The sequence below is a fragment of the Monocercomonoides exilis genome, assembly GCF_001643675.1.
Source record: "Monocercomonoides exilis strain PA203 chromosome Unknown scaffold12-1864167, whole genome shotgun sequence".
Classification (NCBI taxonomy): domain Eukaryota; phylum Preaxostyla; order Oxymonadida; family Polymastigidae; genus Monocercomonoides; species Monocercomonoides exilis.
The window spans coordinates 1,459,979-1,475,391 of NW_027150557.1; the positions used below are offsets into that span (position 1 = coordinate 1,459,979).

At 43.1% G+C, this 15,413-nt stretch overlaps 2 protein-coding genes across 2 annotated transcripts; one reads left to right on the top strand and one right to left on the bottom strand.

Moving 5' to 3' along the window:
• Positions 1–230: 230 nt before the first annotated feature.
• On the bottom strand, positions 231–14,046 carry MONOS_5678 (uncharacterized protein; the record flags this gene model as incomplete). Its single annotated transcript, XM_067875848.1, has 7 exons — positions 231–5,876; positions 5,989–6,189; positions 6,314–6,373; positions 6,465–6,833; positions 7,037–12,877; positions 12,946–13,483; positions 13,717–14,046. 7 exons carry the CDS (start codon positions 14,044–14,046, stop codon positions 583–585), a joined length of 12,633 nt encoding a protein of 4,210 aa, XP_067731348.1. The 3' UTR covers positions 231–582.
• Positions 14,047–14,242: 196 nt separating this feature from the next.
• On the top strand, positions 14,243–15,397 carry MONOS_5679 (heterogeneous nuclear ribonucleoprotein L-like). Its single transcript, XM_067875849.1, has 3 exons — positions 14,243–14,271; positions 14,329–14,629; positions 14,689–15,397. The coding sequence occupies exons 2-3, from the start codon at positions 14,329–14,331 to the stop codon at positions 15,021–15,023; spliced, it is 636 nt and encodes a 211-aa protein (XP_067731349.1). The 5' UTR covers positions 14,243–14,271; the 3' UTR covers positions 15,024–15,397.
• The last annotated feature ends 16 nt before the right edge of the window (positions 15,398–15,413 follow it).

Genomic DNA, 15,413 nt, shown 5'->3' on the forward strand with positions numbered 1-15,413 from the left:
AAACGTGATTATGAAATTCTGGAATACAAAATGAGTTTGCATGGATAAGGTGTATTTTGAGGAATATTATCAGAAATATTCTTTTTGAAGTTATTGAGAAATCGATCTTATCAGGTATTTTTGCTCAATCTGTAATGCAACTCAAATTTCATTTTGTTTCTCATGAAAAACTATTTATCAGAACAAAAACGTAATTTACTCATTTGTTTAAAAGAAGAATTATTAAAAAGTTGATAAGTGAAATTACATGCTTGTTGATATTTGCACATTTATATCGAAAATTAAAAAATTACAATAGAGAAAAAAAGAAAAAAAATTAACAAAAAAAAGTTGTAGACATTAAAAAATAATTATGTTGAAAAGCATTTCCAACTTTTATAAAAGTTTGTGGTAAATTATTCACACAAAACACTAAATATTCCATTATCTCCTTACAAATAATAGAATACTTTTTGAACAACTATTTGTGGCAAAAACATAATTTATTAATGAAAAATAAATAAACATACAAAACATTTTAACAAAAAGAAAACATGAAAATGAAGTGATAACTTTATTAAAAACAGATGAAATGAATAAGATTTATTTCTTTGAAGTGAGAGTTTCAAATAGTGAAGAGCGGCCTGTTGGAGTTGATGCTCTTTTTTGCCCTGCTGATTGCTTTTTCTGGGTAATAATAGGAGAGAAAACTCCTGGTCTTGATGTGATTGTAGACGTTAATGAAGATGAAGATGAAGGAGTTGTTGAACGTGAACGAGGATATCCACCTATTTGCTGCGAATCGAATGTTGATGAAGAAGACAACGTACGAGTTCCAGATTTGCTCTGCATACGGCCGATAGATGTAGGTGGAGAAGGCTGATATGATGACGGAGCATCCTTTGAAGAAGTTAATTTTATATCTGATTTTCCATCCTCACCAGAAGAAGAAGATTCTGTCTGTACTGCTTGCTTCTGTTCCTGCTCAGACATCTCACGAAGATGCAGAGGTAATCTTGAATTGCCACTTTCCTTAAACAACCCACCAACAATCACAGTTGGTGTTATGCGTTTTGGAGATGAGCTAGATGCTCCACCAGCTGCTGTTCCACTTTGCAAAGTAGATGCTGCACCAGTTCCATCTCCACTTGCAGATAAATACTCTAACCCTGACTTTGTTGCACTTGGCTGCTGTGTCAATCTTGTTTCCATTTCGCTTAACTTTTTCCGTAAATCATCGTTTTCCCTTCGTGCGGCCTGTAGTCGATCAGCCAAGCCATCATGTCTTCTCTTCCACATAACCAAATCATCCATCTGACTCTCTCGACTCATGCTTCCACTACCACTGCTTGCAGGACGCATCGATAGTGACGAAGAAGGTCTGTCTTTTGTATCAGTTACTCCGCTAGCTCCTCTTTTCCTGTACATGCTCATTGAAGTCGCAGATCGTGTTGTGTGTGGAGTAGAAGCTCGAGTACGTGCGGGCGAACTAGATTGAGTGGAGGTACCCGAAAGCATTGAGCTTCCCTTTTGCTCATCATTTGAAGTTGCTGAACGATCAGGAAGATCTGAGAGTGTATCGAGGAAAGGAGAAGAAAGCTCATCTAACACTCCTCCACCCCTTCCAGTTCCAATACTAACCTCAGCTCTTTCATCACCTCCCGCTCCTCCGCCAATCCCACTAAGTCCTGTTGACTCAAGCCAACCACGAATCTCGTCTAATTTGTTCATTGCATCTTCTTTCACTCTTTTTTCTTGAGTGATAATTTTCCGTAGGCGCTGTATTTCTTTCCCGAAGTGTTCTTCAATTTGTGAAGCTGTCTTTTGTGCTTTCACTTCTGATCCTTCTGCCACTTTCAATTCGTTTTCTTTTCGTTCCAACTCCAAATACAACTTGTCAATATCCACATTGCTCCATCGACGATACTTTGCAAGCTGTTCTTCAAGCTGTTTCAGCACACGAGACTTTGTTGCTTTCCATTCCATCAACTGTGTTTTGTTTCGACTCTGCACATCCAAATCGTACTGTACCGTTTCCAGCTTTGAAACAGCATCATTTAGTTTAGTATTGCTCTGTTCCAACTGCAGCTCAAGCATCCGAATCTTTGCATCTCGTTCTTGTATCGATTCAAAGTTCTGTTCTCTTTCGAACTCTATTGCCTTTTCCAATTCTTCTGTTTTCTGCGACATTTGCTTCTTCAGCTCAAACTGCGAAACACGCGATTCGTTCTCCAATGTGGCAACTTGTTTTTCAAGCTCTGCATTACTTTGCCTAAGTTGAACTAACTCACGTGTAACATCACGATTCCCAAACACACTCGATGTTCCGCTGAGAGCACCGGTACCAGAATTTACATATCGCTGCTGGACATGGCCAGATGCAGCAGTAGACGATATAGAAGGAGTAGCTCCTGGAGCAGGAGACGTTGTTCTTAATCCTTTTGCAGCGTCTTTGAACCCGCTACCAGGAGCATAAGGAACAGAACCCGCAGCACCAGAAGGCCCAGCCACACCTCCACCAACTCCACCTCCTGCCGCTCCAGTTCCAGCTGATGCAACACTTATCTTCTTCAAAGAGTCCATTGTGAGCTGATGCAGAGTCAGAATAGCACTGTTTTGCATTTCCCCTTTGTACTTTCTGAAGTTACCTTCAGCAGCAAGCAGCTCTGCCTGCAACTTGGAGATAAGATCGTCATATTCCGTTTTTACCTCTTTCCGTATTGCCTCATCTTGCAGAGTCAATGTTTTCTCAAGTTTAGTTACCAGATTTCTCAATCTTTCTATTTCAAACACAAAATTCACTGCTCTCTCTGCTATCTCACTTTGCACTCGCCTTCTCATCATCTGCTCTCGAACAGCTTCCTCCTTCTTCATCACTGTTAGTTCGCGTTCAGCATCGTTAAGACGCTGCAAGAAGGCCTCGCCCAACAGCTGAGCTGACATTTGCCCTTGTCTCTGCCGTTCGTCTCCCCAAATGCACAGTCCCTGAAGCATGTCTTCCATTGATGACATAAACAAAGAGCGGGTGAACAGTATTGCACTGTCGTCGCTGTCTGTAGTTACAGATATTCCTCTTCTTAGAAGCAAAGATACAGCTTCACTCACAACTCCAACTTTTTCTTCCCATGCTGCATCTTCTGCTGCAGAAGGAAGCATAATGGCTGTTCCAGAAGGGAAGAACGGAATTATCATTGAGTTACCACTTGCTGAAGAAGATGGCGAACGAACAACAAGAGGAAGGAATGATGCAACCAACGATGATCCGCCTCGTTTGCGACGAGGAATAAGTGAAGTTATATTCGAAAGAGTGTTTCTCTCGCCATCGATGCCTGATCCACCAGAGGCAGATGCCAATGAAGATGAAGCACCAGATTGTAACGCTGTTGTTGGAGCTATTGCTGCTGAAGCAACTGCAAGCTCTGATCCAAGCTCAACATCCTTCCTGGCTTGCTCTTCCACAATCTGAGCAAAGAGAATCTCGCAATTCATCTCCACAAGAACCATTGCATCAATAATTAGCATTTTGTCCAGTTCTCTTCGAAGCGCATCCAACTGCAGTAAAGTCCATTCTCTTTCTGTTACACCTTCTGGTCTTAAATCCCGAGATGATGAAAGCTTCATTTCTTTCCCATTCATTCCACGAAGAGGACCACCTGAGGAAGCCCCAACAATTCCTCCAGCAGAGCTCGTTTTCACCGATGCAATATTTGTCATTGATCTTGCTGCAGTTCCCCCTCTTGTTGAAGTTAATTCTGTCTGAGTTTGGTTCATTGGAGCGTCTTTTTGAATGTTTTCTTCTTCCTTTCGTTCTCTGTGTTCATCAAACCATTTCAATGCGAGTGGAGTGAGTATTGTTTCAACATAAATCTTCGAAGCACGCGCATATTCCTCATTCGTTGCAATCTCTCTTACTCCAAGAACACGTGTAAGGTAAGTCTTTTTCATTTGCTGCAGTGCAATTGAATCAATCAGGGACTGAATAATCACATGAAGTTGTTCCAATCCAGCAGCACTGCCATGCCGATGAACTGCAGCCTGGTCCAGGCAGCTGTTCACAGCTATGTCTATTATCAGCATCTCTTGCAACACTGCATTGCGCTCATTCGCTGGAATGTGTGTGAACAGAGAGCGTAAAGCCTCAAGTCGGGAAGGGCTGTGTGTAGAGGCTCTGAGGAATGATGGGATTGCAGGAGATGGAGGAAGAGAAGGAGACGGTAAAAGAGTCGAAGGAGTTGACACATTCCAGAATGGGTTTGAAGGCAGCGATGAATTCAACAGTTGAGATGGAAGCATTACAGAATTTGATGAAGAGAGTGACTGAGGATTTGAAGAGGCATCGTAAGAAGAACGCGAAGAAGAAGCAGAAGTTGGGGAGATATCAATCAGCGCTTCGCTCATCATCGGATGGAATTGCATCTCTGTCATCTGCGCAACAGAGCGCATCTGACCTGGATGTGCAACTGGAGAAGCATGCACAAGCTCTCCTTGAATGATCTCTTCCTCTTCTGGCCACAGAAGCCCATCAAGAAATGCTGTCTCGTCATCATCGTCTATTTCTTTACTTGCTTTTCCTTTGCCCTTTGTGCTGCTCTGTTTCCCTTTCTCTCCTTTTCCTTCTGCTGCCTTCCGTTTCCCCAACATCAGTAATCGGTGGTATGTTGGTCCCAGTGCTCCTCCTGCTGCTATCTGCTGCTTGATCATTTCTGCCTTTGCAGCAGCTTGCTCTTCAGGCGACTTCTCATCTTCATCTTTATCTTCTTCTGTTTTATCAGATCCGTCTTTCTCTCCAAAGTTTGAGCCTTGTTTCGTTTTATCTGAAGAACTGGCATCACCACTCTTTTTCACTGTCTTTTCAGCTCCAAAGTCCATTTTTCCCGATCTTCCAGTGTCACTTTTTATTGCACTCATCCTCCTTCTCACCTTCTCAAGAAATCGGTTGTCTGCAAACATTCGTGCTGGTGTAGCCACCAAAACATCTGGAACGCCAATTGCGTTGTGTTTGGGCAAGGATGATGTGGATACAAATGAAGGAAGCAACGTGAGTGTCGGAGGGAATGTGTAATCAGGAGATAATTTTGGATGAATTGGAGAATAAAGCGGGGAAGTCAGACAATGAGGTGATGAAATGCCAATAGGACTGTTAACATTTGTGAGCAGTGTGGATGTGAGAAGAGAAAATGGTCCGCCATTGTATCGTCCGTATGGCCCGTACCAAATAAGTGTTTCAACATCATTGATGAGTGAGTCATAAGCTGATGAAGGTGGGTAATAATACGAAAGTGATGCTTGTGTTGTGCCACTTCCTGGAATAGATGAAATTCGTGCCAATTTCAAATTCTTTGGCTTTTGTGTGACTGGTTGGACTGTGAATTTCACTCCAGCATGTTCCCATTCTCCTCCTCCATTCTCTGCTGCTGTTCGAATTGCAGACAAAACAGCAAACGAATTAGTTCCAGTGGCAATGCAAACAGAACCTTCATCGTCAATAAATACACCACCACCTCCTTCTCCCACCATCTCAGCAACAGACGGATTCCATCCCCACACAGACAAACCTGCATGTCCAACACCTTTCCCTCCAAGCAACCCTTTCCCAACTGCCACCGGCCCATCGTTTCCAGGCCAAGGAGGGCTCATCTCTGCTCCGCTGCTCCCACTGCTTCTGCTTCCTCCTTCAGTGCCTGTCAGTGTGTTTCCACCACCATAAGTTCCATGACTCCCTCCGCTCATCCCACTTCCGTTGCTGTGGCTGACCCATCCCCCTTCTGCACACGGTGCTCCCCAGCCAGCGCATTGCATCGAATGTGCTGCTGATTCATAGCTGAGCGAAGGTGGACACATCGCAGCTGGAAGGTATTTCCGCATGATGTATAAGTTCTGAATAATAGCTTGATGCTCTAAATAAAAAAGAAAGAGAAAGATGATAATTAATGAGAACGAAAAATATTGAAAAATATTGAAAATTAATGAGGGAAATTCTGATTATTTTCATCTTTGTCTCTTGCACACCGCCATTACTTGCTGCAGCTGAATTTCCAGTTGCACTTCCGATGGCAGCAATCGTCAGTGAGGCATTTGGATTAGACACAGCACCCGAGCGCAGAAGATGCTGGATTTGTCTCTGTTGTGAGGCAATCAACTCTTTCAATGCCATTCCGAGTGCTGATGACTCTGCCTCTGCATCTGCCATGTCTGCTGAAGATGTTTGGCCTAAAAGGGTTTTCGCATACGAGATTCAATAGTACGACAATAGAATAGTTTAACATTAAATTTGAGAAATGCACAGTTCATAACAATTATAAAAAATAAAAAGAATTAAGCGAAAGAACCATACCAACAGAGGATGATGAAGAAGTAGTGATTCCCATTCCACCATAAGGAAGTGAAGAAGCAGCTGTACAAAAAAAGAAAAACCAAACAACGAAAAGAACAACGATATCGAATCACAAATAATCATTTCACAGAAAGGCAAAAGAAATACAAACATATTCCAGAAGATGATTGAGCAGAACTCATCGAAGTGAACGACACGCCAGCCGCTCTTCGAGCTGCTCTGATGCGCAGCAGGGCGTCCTGATAAGGCGAAGGAGCAAGTGGCGGAGCTCCAAAAACAGCCAAGTCTGCTGGCTGGTAGATCTCCCTTCTCCGCAATATCTGTGAAAGCTGTGCTGATGCTGCTCCTGCATTGTTGCGCCCCATCCGCTGTGTGGCAAGACGAGCGGAAGCGAAGCCTGATGGTGTTGATGGAGTGGATGTCATCTGATTGGAAGAAGAGCCTGTTGGAGTCAGAAGCGAAAGATGGGCAAATGTTCTGTTTGTGCGTGTACCTAATGGAGAAGGTATTGAAGTTAATTCTGATTTTCAAGGAGTTCGTTTCAACAAAAAGATAACAAAAATAGAAATACAGAAAATTAGTCATTATCAATTAGTTAGAAACAATATTCATAGTAACTAGTCAGGAAAATTTAATTTGCTAAAAGAAACATAATCAACAGCAGTACTCAACATTTCAAATCTCAAATGAAAATAGAATTCATAAATTCATATCTCTTCATACCAGTTCCAGATGACATGCCCTGCATCCCTTCGGATGCAAAAGAAGCTGTCGGAAACAGCTCAGGATGCCTCATCATGAGCTCTCTGCCAAACGGACCAGAAAGAATATCCATTCCTGATATTTCAGTTCCAGCAAACGGAAACGGAGGCACATCAAACGGAGACTGCATTGCTGAAGCTGAGTGGTGTACACCTGGACCCATCTGCCCTCTTTCACTGTCAATCACAGCCTGTGCCGATGAGAGAAAGTGTTCTGTACCTTCCATCGAAGAGAAGTTTGTAGCACGTGTTGACTGAAACACTCCCGGGGGAGAGAAAATCCGATGGATGCGCATCTTTGTCCGTCGGAGAAAAGAGGCCAATGAATGATTCTGTCTTGATAAAAACGCCTCCTCCAGTTGGCTGAAGAAGAGTCTGAATAGCAGGTCATATCTTGTTCTCTCATCCAACAGAAAAGCGCAAACAAGAAATGGATCACCAGCAAACGGAAGCTGATCCAGTTGGACTTTCAGAGAGTCTAATTCTGTGGGAAGTTTGCTTGATGATTGGCCGCTCCCATTCATTCCTGTTGCTGTTGTGGATGTGGATGACGAAGACATTGATGATGATGAACTTGAAAGCGAAGTCGAAGAAGAATAGTAATTCACATTTCGAGTATTAGCAAGTGAAGGAGCTGCCAAAGAAAGAGTGCTTTTCGAAGTTTGTATTCCACTTGCTGCTTTGAGTGGATTTAGCTTTGCAGCTGCTGCCTGCTTGTTCAAATCATCCAAATTCATTTTGTCAATAATACTTGGATTTGCCACAAGATACAGTGCTGTTGAGTAGATGTGCAGCTCTCTCAGCACAAACAGTAGAGATACAGCAGCACGCATGTTGTGCAGCATCATCACATCTTCTCCAATCCGGAAAAGCTCTCGCTCATGTGGAATGTACCACACATTTGTAAGATTGCCTCCAACAAGCAAGTTCTCAAATGGTGTTGAAACATTTGCTCTATGATTTTCTCCAGTCCTTCCAATCAGATCATCAGCTGTCATTGAGCCGCACACAAACGGAGAGATATTCGGGGATTGTGCCAGCTCTATTCGGAACTCTCGCAGTATCTGTGAATGCTGCACACGAAGTGCGAACATTGCCATGTCCTTTGACATATCTGAGCAAAATCCTCTGATCATGTCAAACTTCAGCTGCCTCAGTCTTTTTGAAATTTCCCCTCTCCGCTCCAGCTTCAAGATCGAAGCAACACGCTCACTGTATCCTTTCAGCCTCAATTCTCGCACAGACAGTTTTCGCGAATTCAACGGAACGAAAAAGGAGGATGCTTCTCGAAGGGCCAATCGCTCCCAGCGATTCAGCTTTTTCATTTGCTCAGCTGTTGATAGCTGCATAGCAGAAGCAGATGATGCTAAGAACATTTCTGACCCATCTTCAGTTATATTAGTAACACTACCTTCCACACCTGATTGCGTTGCTGCAACAGAAGTCAAGAATGTCTCATCTTTTGGTATCAACCCAACTTCCTCTTCTTTCTCTTTCAGAAACACGAAAAATTGATCCAAGGGAATCTGATTGTATTGAACAACAATCTCCAACATGCATCGCTGAAGCACTTGCACTTGAACTGCATGTCGAAGATCGGTCAGTCCTTGTTCTCCAAACACCTTCGCACATCCAACAAACGAGGAGAAATCGAAATCAGCCAAATCTGGATCGAACTCTGAAATAGCAAAGTTCACATGCACAGTTGATGTGAATCCCTGAACCAGAGAAGCGACAGGACTTTTTGTTGAAAGTGACTGTGGTGATGGACTACTTTGAGGAGAGTATGCATCTGTTCCCAGTGGCTGTGGTGCATTTGAAGATGAAAGTTGAGGTGATTCGCTAGGAGATGTTGGAGGAGAAGCGCCAAAACCTTCAATTTGCTCAATTCCATCGTCAGTCAATGCCAAGTTCCCAATCACCTTGGAAGGATCTCCACGATCACGCTGCCAAAACGGCGCAACGCTGGTGCTCCCGGACAGACCTGATCCTGCTTGTGATGGTGTTGTTGTTTGTGTGTTGACAGAAGCAGCAACAGCAGCGTTGTATTCTTCAAAGTTGATTGGCTCCAATTCGAATCGTCGAACACGCAATCCAACACACTCTGCCTGCTGCTTGTATACACCAAAGAGCAGCTCTGTCACTTTGTGCGCATACAGCAATTCATGTCTCAACCTCACTGCTTCCAAAGCGTGTGTCAGCGCAACCACAGAAATCATGCTGATTTGTGTTAGTGATGCAAGCGACGCACTCGTCGTTGATTGCCCTGATGTGGTGTCGAAGTACGAAGAAAGCTTAAGCTTCAGAATCTTCATTGTATATTGCACTCGGTTGGCATCGTAGCTACATGTGCTGCCAAATGAATGAAGAGCAGCGGATGGCGAGTCAGCATTCTGAACAAGAGATAAAGACGACGGAGTTTGCACTGAACCTGTTGTAATCCGTTCGGCATTTGCAGCGGTATCTCCTCCAGTTTCTGCTTCATCAGCTCCTTCCTCTTTTAATTTGTGAGTTGAATCTGATTGCACAGTGACGTTATCCTGTGTCGCAGAGCTAGCTTCAGTTTTCACTCCGCCAGCACTTCCTCCTTCTCCGACAGTCATTATTCTGTCCCGAGCAGTGCTTGCCTTCGATCCAAAAGGAGTGAACTCAGAATCCAACGATGCAACAAAAGTATCAACTGCAGCGCATATTCCAACAGGATTTTCTATCACGTCCTCGTTTGAAGCAGCTTGAACAGAAGGATGCACGAAAGCAGAACGGTCCAGCTCAACATATTCAGTAGCTCCTCCATTTGCATCCATTCCTTCCGGAGTCAGCGAAGGTGTCGTAGCTGGAGACACACTACTTCCAGTTGCTTGTGAAATGTTGGGTTTTCTGGCCATATCTGCAGTGGTTAGGGTTGTTGATGGCGATGCCTCAGCAACAGCACTTTCATCCTTTTCAAACCGCACCCAGCTCACAATCGCCTGCTGTAAAAGTGCTGCATGAAGTGACAGTGTTGCTAACATTGTTGCTGGATGATGCAATTGGACGAGTTGGTTAAATGCTTCTTCCAACACTGCCGGAATGTGTCTCACCTGTGCGATGGACTGTGGAAACTCGAAGGGAGCAAACGGATGGCCACGAGGAATAAGTGTAATATCTGTGAGTTTATATACATCCAGCGGTGGAAGTGGAAGGCCAATTGTGGCATCTGTTGAAAGCTGTGAGAATGTCGAAGACACTTCGCGAGAAAAGCGCCGCTCGTCGTTGATCATACGTGACATCACTGCATGAAGCAAGTTGAACTGCATCTCCAGACAGATAATCTCTGTCGCATATGAGTCCACAAACGATTGTGCTGACAAGTCAATTCGCGGGCGGAGTGCAAGCAGATCAATTATCAGTCGAGCGAGTGCCTTCCTCTCGTTCGGATCGCAGCAGCACTCGTACGCTTCGACATACAAATCAACAACCTTCCGCTTAGAACGCTGGAAGAGCGCCTCACATTCGAGAATGTCAGACAGCATAGCCTGTCGATCGAACAGCGATGATGTCTCTCCAAACAGCTGCTCCTTCAGACGTTGAGGAAGAACTGGCCCACTTTTTGTAGTTGTCATGTGAAGCGAATCAAATAGATCATTCATTTCTTTCGAGATCTTCGCTGACAAGAAATGAGACACAATGCGAAGAAGTTCTGATTCCAAATGTGTCATCATTGTTATGGCTTCCTCATACAGAATAGTCACTCCATGGCAATCTCTCACTATCATCCGCTCTTTCTCACCCAGCTCGCATATGTCGTCTCTGTGTATCAACCCTTTCAGCTCTCTCATTTGCAGAGCTGTCAGCTGTGGACAAGCCTCAAATGTTGCTGGGAGAACTGTCTGTATTGTTGTTCCTTCAGATGCAGAAGATCCGCTGCTGTTGATGTGGCAGGCTCCGCTGTATGTTCCCACACCACCACCTCCTCCTGTGCTTTTGGCTTCGTTGAATCCAAATGTTGTCATTTCTGGTGTTGTGAATAAAGTGAATGCAGAAGAAATAGGAAGAGCTTTTGTGTTCTCTCTCGTCAGAAGCAGTGGTGTCTGAATGGCTGGATTGAGATTTGGATCACCAACAACATTAACATCAAGCGGAGCATGCAGCAGAAAGTCAACACTATCATTGGAGATTTTTTGAGATGATGATGCACCACCAGCATTTCCTCCTCTTCCTCCGATAAATCTGTTCTCATTATTCTCATCCAGCATCTCATCTTCGTCTCCACTGTCTGAAGAGCCATCAATGTTTTTTCTTCGTCTTTGAGTGTTTGGATCAAACTCACCCGGTAGCTTCGTTTCACATTCCCATGGAAATCCCAATGCATCCAGTGTGATCTTTCTTTGGACAGACGAGAAGTAGTTCATCAGACTCAGCAGACGTTCCCTCATCTCTACACACCGTGCATGACGCAGAAGATACATTGCAATCAACTTCCTCTTTTTGAGCCTCTTCACTGAATTAGCCGCTGTTTCTGCTGCTCCTGCTCTGAAAGTTCCTCTGCTTAGACGAGTACCACCTACTGAGCTTATGGCGCTGGATCTCCCACTCCTCCTTCCTCCACCTCCATCAACACCAAATTGGATGATAACGTCTTCTTCATCTTCTCCTTCTTCATCCTCTCCGGAAGCAGATTCAGCACCTTTGATGCCAGAGTCTCCTCCAATCACTGAATGAGAAATGGCCTGTGATGCAGTGTCTGTGAATAATCGTTGCTTCTCTGCAATAGACAAATTCTCTTCTAAATTTCTCCCCACAAACGAGATCGACGATCCCACCACTGACGAAGCAGGCGTTGCTGCTCCGCTTCCTGCCATTCGAGCACTCTTACCGCGAGTGCTTGCTGTTGTCGATCCAGGTGCAGATGCAAGTGGAGAGGTGGAAACTGAAGTAGACAGCGAAGGTGATGAAAGTGGTGATGGAGACAGAGAAGCCTGAAATGAAGCGAGTGCTGTCTGGCGCGCCATGATAGCAGTGGTAATGCGTTGGCCGTGTGTGTTTGCAAGAGATTTAGCCCGTGAAAGCAGCACATCCAAATCATTGATCTTCAACGACTCCATTTCCACACGCAGAAGCCCATCAATAGAGACTCGTGCCAGAATCCCCTGTTGATAGTCCTGCCTCTGCGAGACATGAGGCAGTGGGGCATATGGCACCCATGGTGAGGCCTTAATGAAAGTGTACTGCAATCCATAGCTCTGCACATGCTGCTCACCAAGAGGCATCATTGAAGATGTGGGAGCTCCGCCTTGCCGCGACATAAACGAGTCTGAATGCACATGGCCATTCGTCCCATTTCTCTGAGATCCTTCTCCTCTGACTTTCCCACCCCCTTCTTCATCTCCTTCATCTTCACCGTTCTCATCTCCATCTTCTCTGCCTCGTCCTTTTCCTGCTCTCTTCCCCTTTCTCCTGCCACCTTTCCACCCACTTCCATAGCCACCATCTCCGTCGGCTGAAGCGCTCTCAACGCTCCGTGACAGCGGCACAAACAACTCACATTGAGAATACAATGGATAAGTTGAAGACCGCTTCTGTTCAGCAACAAGATCAGCAAATAATCTGGCTGCTCGAAATGAAAATCCTTCGCTCAAAACATCGCGTGGGGTGTCTGCGATGCTAAATGCACGGCCCAGTTGATACAACACAGCATCGAGAGAAAGTGTGTCGCTGATGAGAACTGGAATGGGCGTCTCGGTTTCTTCTTTCATCTTTTCACTTGCTCTCTTTTGGGCGTTGTAGAAGTCGGATTCTGATCGATTCGGACGGATAACACCATCTGAAAATATTCAAAAAAAGATCAAAAAGAAGAAGTTTACACCAAAGCAGACAAATAATCAAGCAAACCACTTTCGCTTCTTTCATCTGCTAATCCGTTTAGACTTGTTTGACGAGTTCCTTTTGGCTGATTGAAAATCTGTTGTGCCCTCGAAACTACCTCATATCTGTGCGTATACGGTAGCCAATGCAAAACAGCCAGAAATGCATTTAAGCGCTTCGATGTTCGTGCAGAAAAAACAGTTTCTCGAAGCATGATTCGAAGATCATCAGGATGAATGTATTGAAGAAGGTTGTCATCCAAGTTGCCGAATGAAGTGGTATTTCCGCTGGATGACCCTGACGAGGATCCCGAAGATCCTGATGATTGAGATCCTCCTCCTCCTCCAATCTGACGGCCCATTCGACGAGACGATGTTTTGAGAGTTAGTTTTGGTGTTGATCCTTTTGGGTTGCTTGTATCACTTGAGGCAGATCCCTCAGCCAAAGATATTGGTCTGTAAAATCTTGCTGAAAGGGATCCTTCTAATCTCTGCAATCTCATCAATGCATCTTCATATTCCATATCAAATCTTTCCAATCGTGCAACAAATGCAGGAAATGAACGCTGATGCATTGAGTTTGTAGTACAAAATCGTGTCCATCGCGCTAAATAATTGCATTTCTGTTGAATGATTTCAAATTTCCTACTTTGATAATACTGCAGCAAAATTTCAAAGATCGTATTCAGAGATATTTGTGGCTGAATCGCTGATTCAATCTTAGAAAAATACATATTTTTTCATTTCAAGAGAAATATCATAGAATGAAACAAATAAATTATAAAATTGTAGGACACACTTCTTCTGCGTATAAATCTGATTCGATTACAGGAGGTTCTGGAAATTTGACTTGAGAAAGAGCTCTTAAACAATATTCACGGTCACCACGAAAACGCTTCAACTCTGGAAGTACTATTGGAGGTCTAGCTGATGCATTTTTCAATTTTCCATGTTGCTCATCTCGCTCTTTAAGCAACGTCTTGCAGTTGTTTGTCAAAGTTTCTAATTTAAATTCTAGTTCTCGCTGGCTCAGTGACAATGCCTTATTTTTCCAATCTGTATAAGCAAGAGAGTTAGGATATTTTTCATGTAATATCCTTATCTGCTCCTCTTCTTTATCTGCTCTCATGCTGTTAAAAGATTTTTTAATTTTTGAACCACTGATCCTGCCCATCTTCACGTTGAGTTTATCAACTTTTTTTCTTCTTTATTCATTATTTGATTTATAGTCCTTCATATTTTATTTTTTTATGAAACATTAAAACTGAATCAAAAATTATATGAATGATAAATTGTTTAAGGGCTGTTTCCATAACTTTAAAGTTATTTAACAGAATTAATAATAGTTTGAAAAGTTTGTTTTCGTTAAAACTCAAATTTTGTTTACATATTTTCATTTTTTAAAATTTAGATGGCTACACGACAACCAACAATTCCACCATCAAAAGTTCTTCATATTCGAAATGGCTCACCAGAGCCAAACGAAGTGGATCTGACAGTTATCCTTCCGTTTCTTTCTAATTTTGGAACGGTGATTTATGTTGTTACCATGCCGAAACTTCAACAAGCGCTCGTTGAAATGGATACACTAGAATCAGCACAGAAGGCTGTTTCATATGCCACATCTTCTCAAATCGAAGTTCAAGGACAACTCTATTTCTTGCACTTTTCTAAAAGTCAAAGTATAAACAGAGAGCCTTCATACCGAAGAAGTTTGCAATTTTTTAAGTTTTTTTATTGAATATCAAAATTTGAAAAAATATTTCATCAGCACTTGTTGAACACCATGGAGAAAAGATCCTTCTTGCAACAGTGCATAATCCTCTTTACCCGATTACAATGGATATTGTGACAGCTATTTTGAAGCCATTTAATGTTCTTCGAATCGTTATTTTCCACACTCACGGAATTCAATTTCTTGCCGAATTTGCCACACCAGAAGAAGCACGCACAGCAAAAGATGCACTTGATGGAAGAGAAATTTACTCGAATTGCTGCCTATTAAAGGTTGTTTACTCAACTCAAAGTACAACCTTAAATGTGCGCTTCAACACAGACATGACATATGATTTCACACGTCCCGACCTTCCTACGAAGTCTGCGTAAGAATATCGCTCTTCTAGGAATATGAGCACAAGGGTATTTTTCTCCGATAAGATTAGAAAAGATTCTGACCTTTTACGAAAAATGCTTTGTGCTTGTGGGATCATTATCCATACACCCACACCATCAAACACTAACTCATCATCCATGTCAATGTCACCCCACCACTTGAACCATACCACCAGGCGCCACACGTCATCATTCACGTCTTAAATAATGAATACTTTTGATGCCCTTTCATTGCCGATTGTCGTAACGCCGTTTTGATACTGTCCATCGTTCATTTATTTTTTTACACATTTTTATTCAACATTTTTCTTAAACAGTTGTTTTCCAAGTTATAATCCAACAAATATGTATGCAAGTTTTAAAAAAAAGATTTGCTTTGAGTTT

Excerpts from the sequence above, each read along its gene's own strand:
- MONOS_5679 (XM_067875849.1), top strand. The coding sequence starts at position 14,329 with ATGGCTACACGACAACCAACAATTCCACCATCAAAAGTTCTTCATATT. Across the intron at positions 14,630-14,688 it reads AGAGCCTTCATACCGAAGAA|CACTTGTTGAACACCATGGA; the intron begins GTTTGCAATTTT and ends ATATTTCATCAG.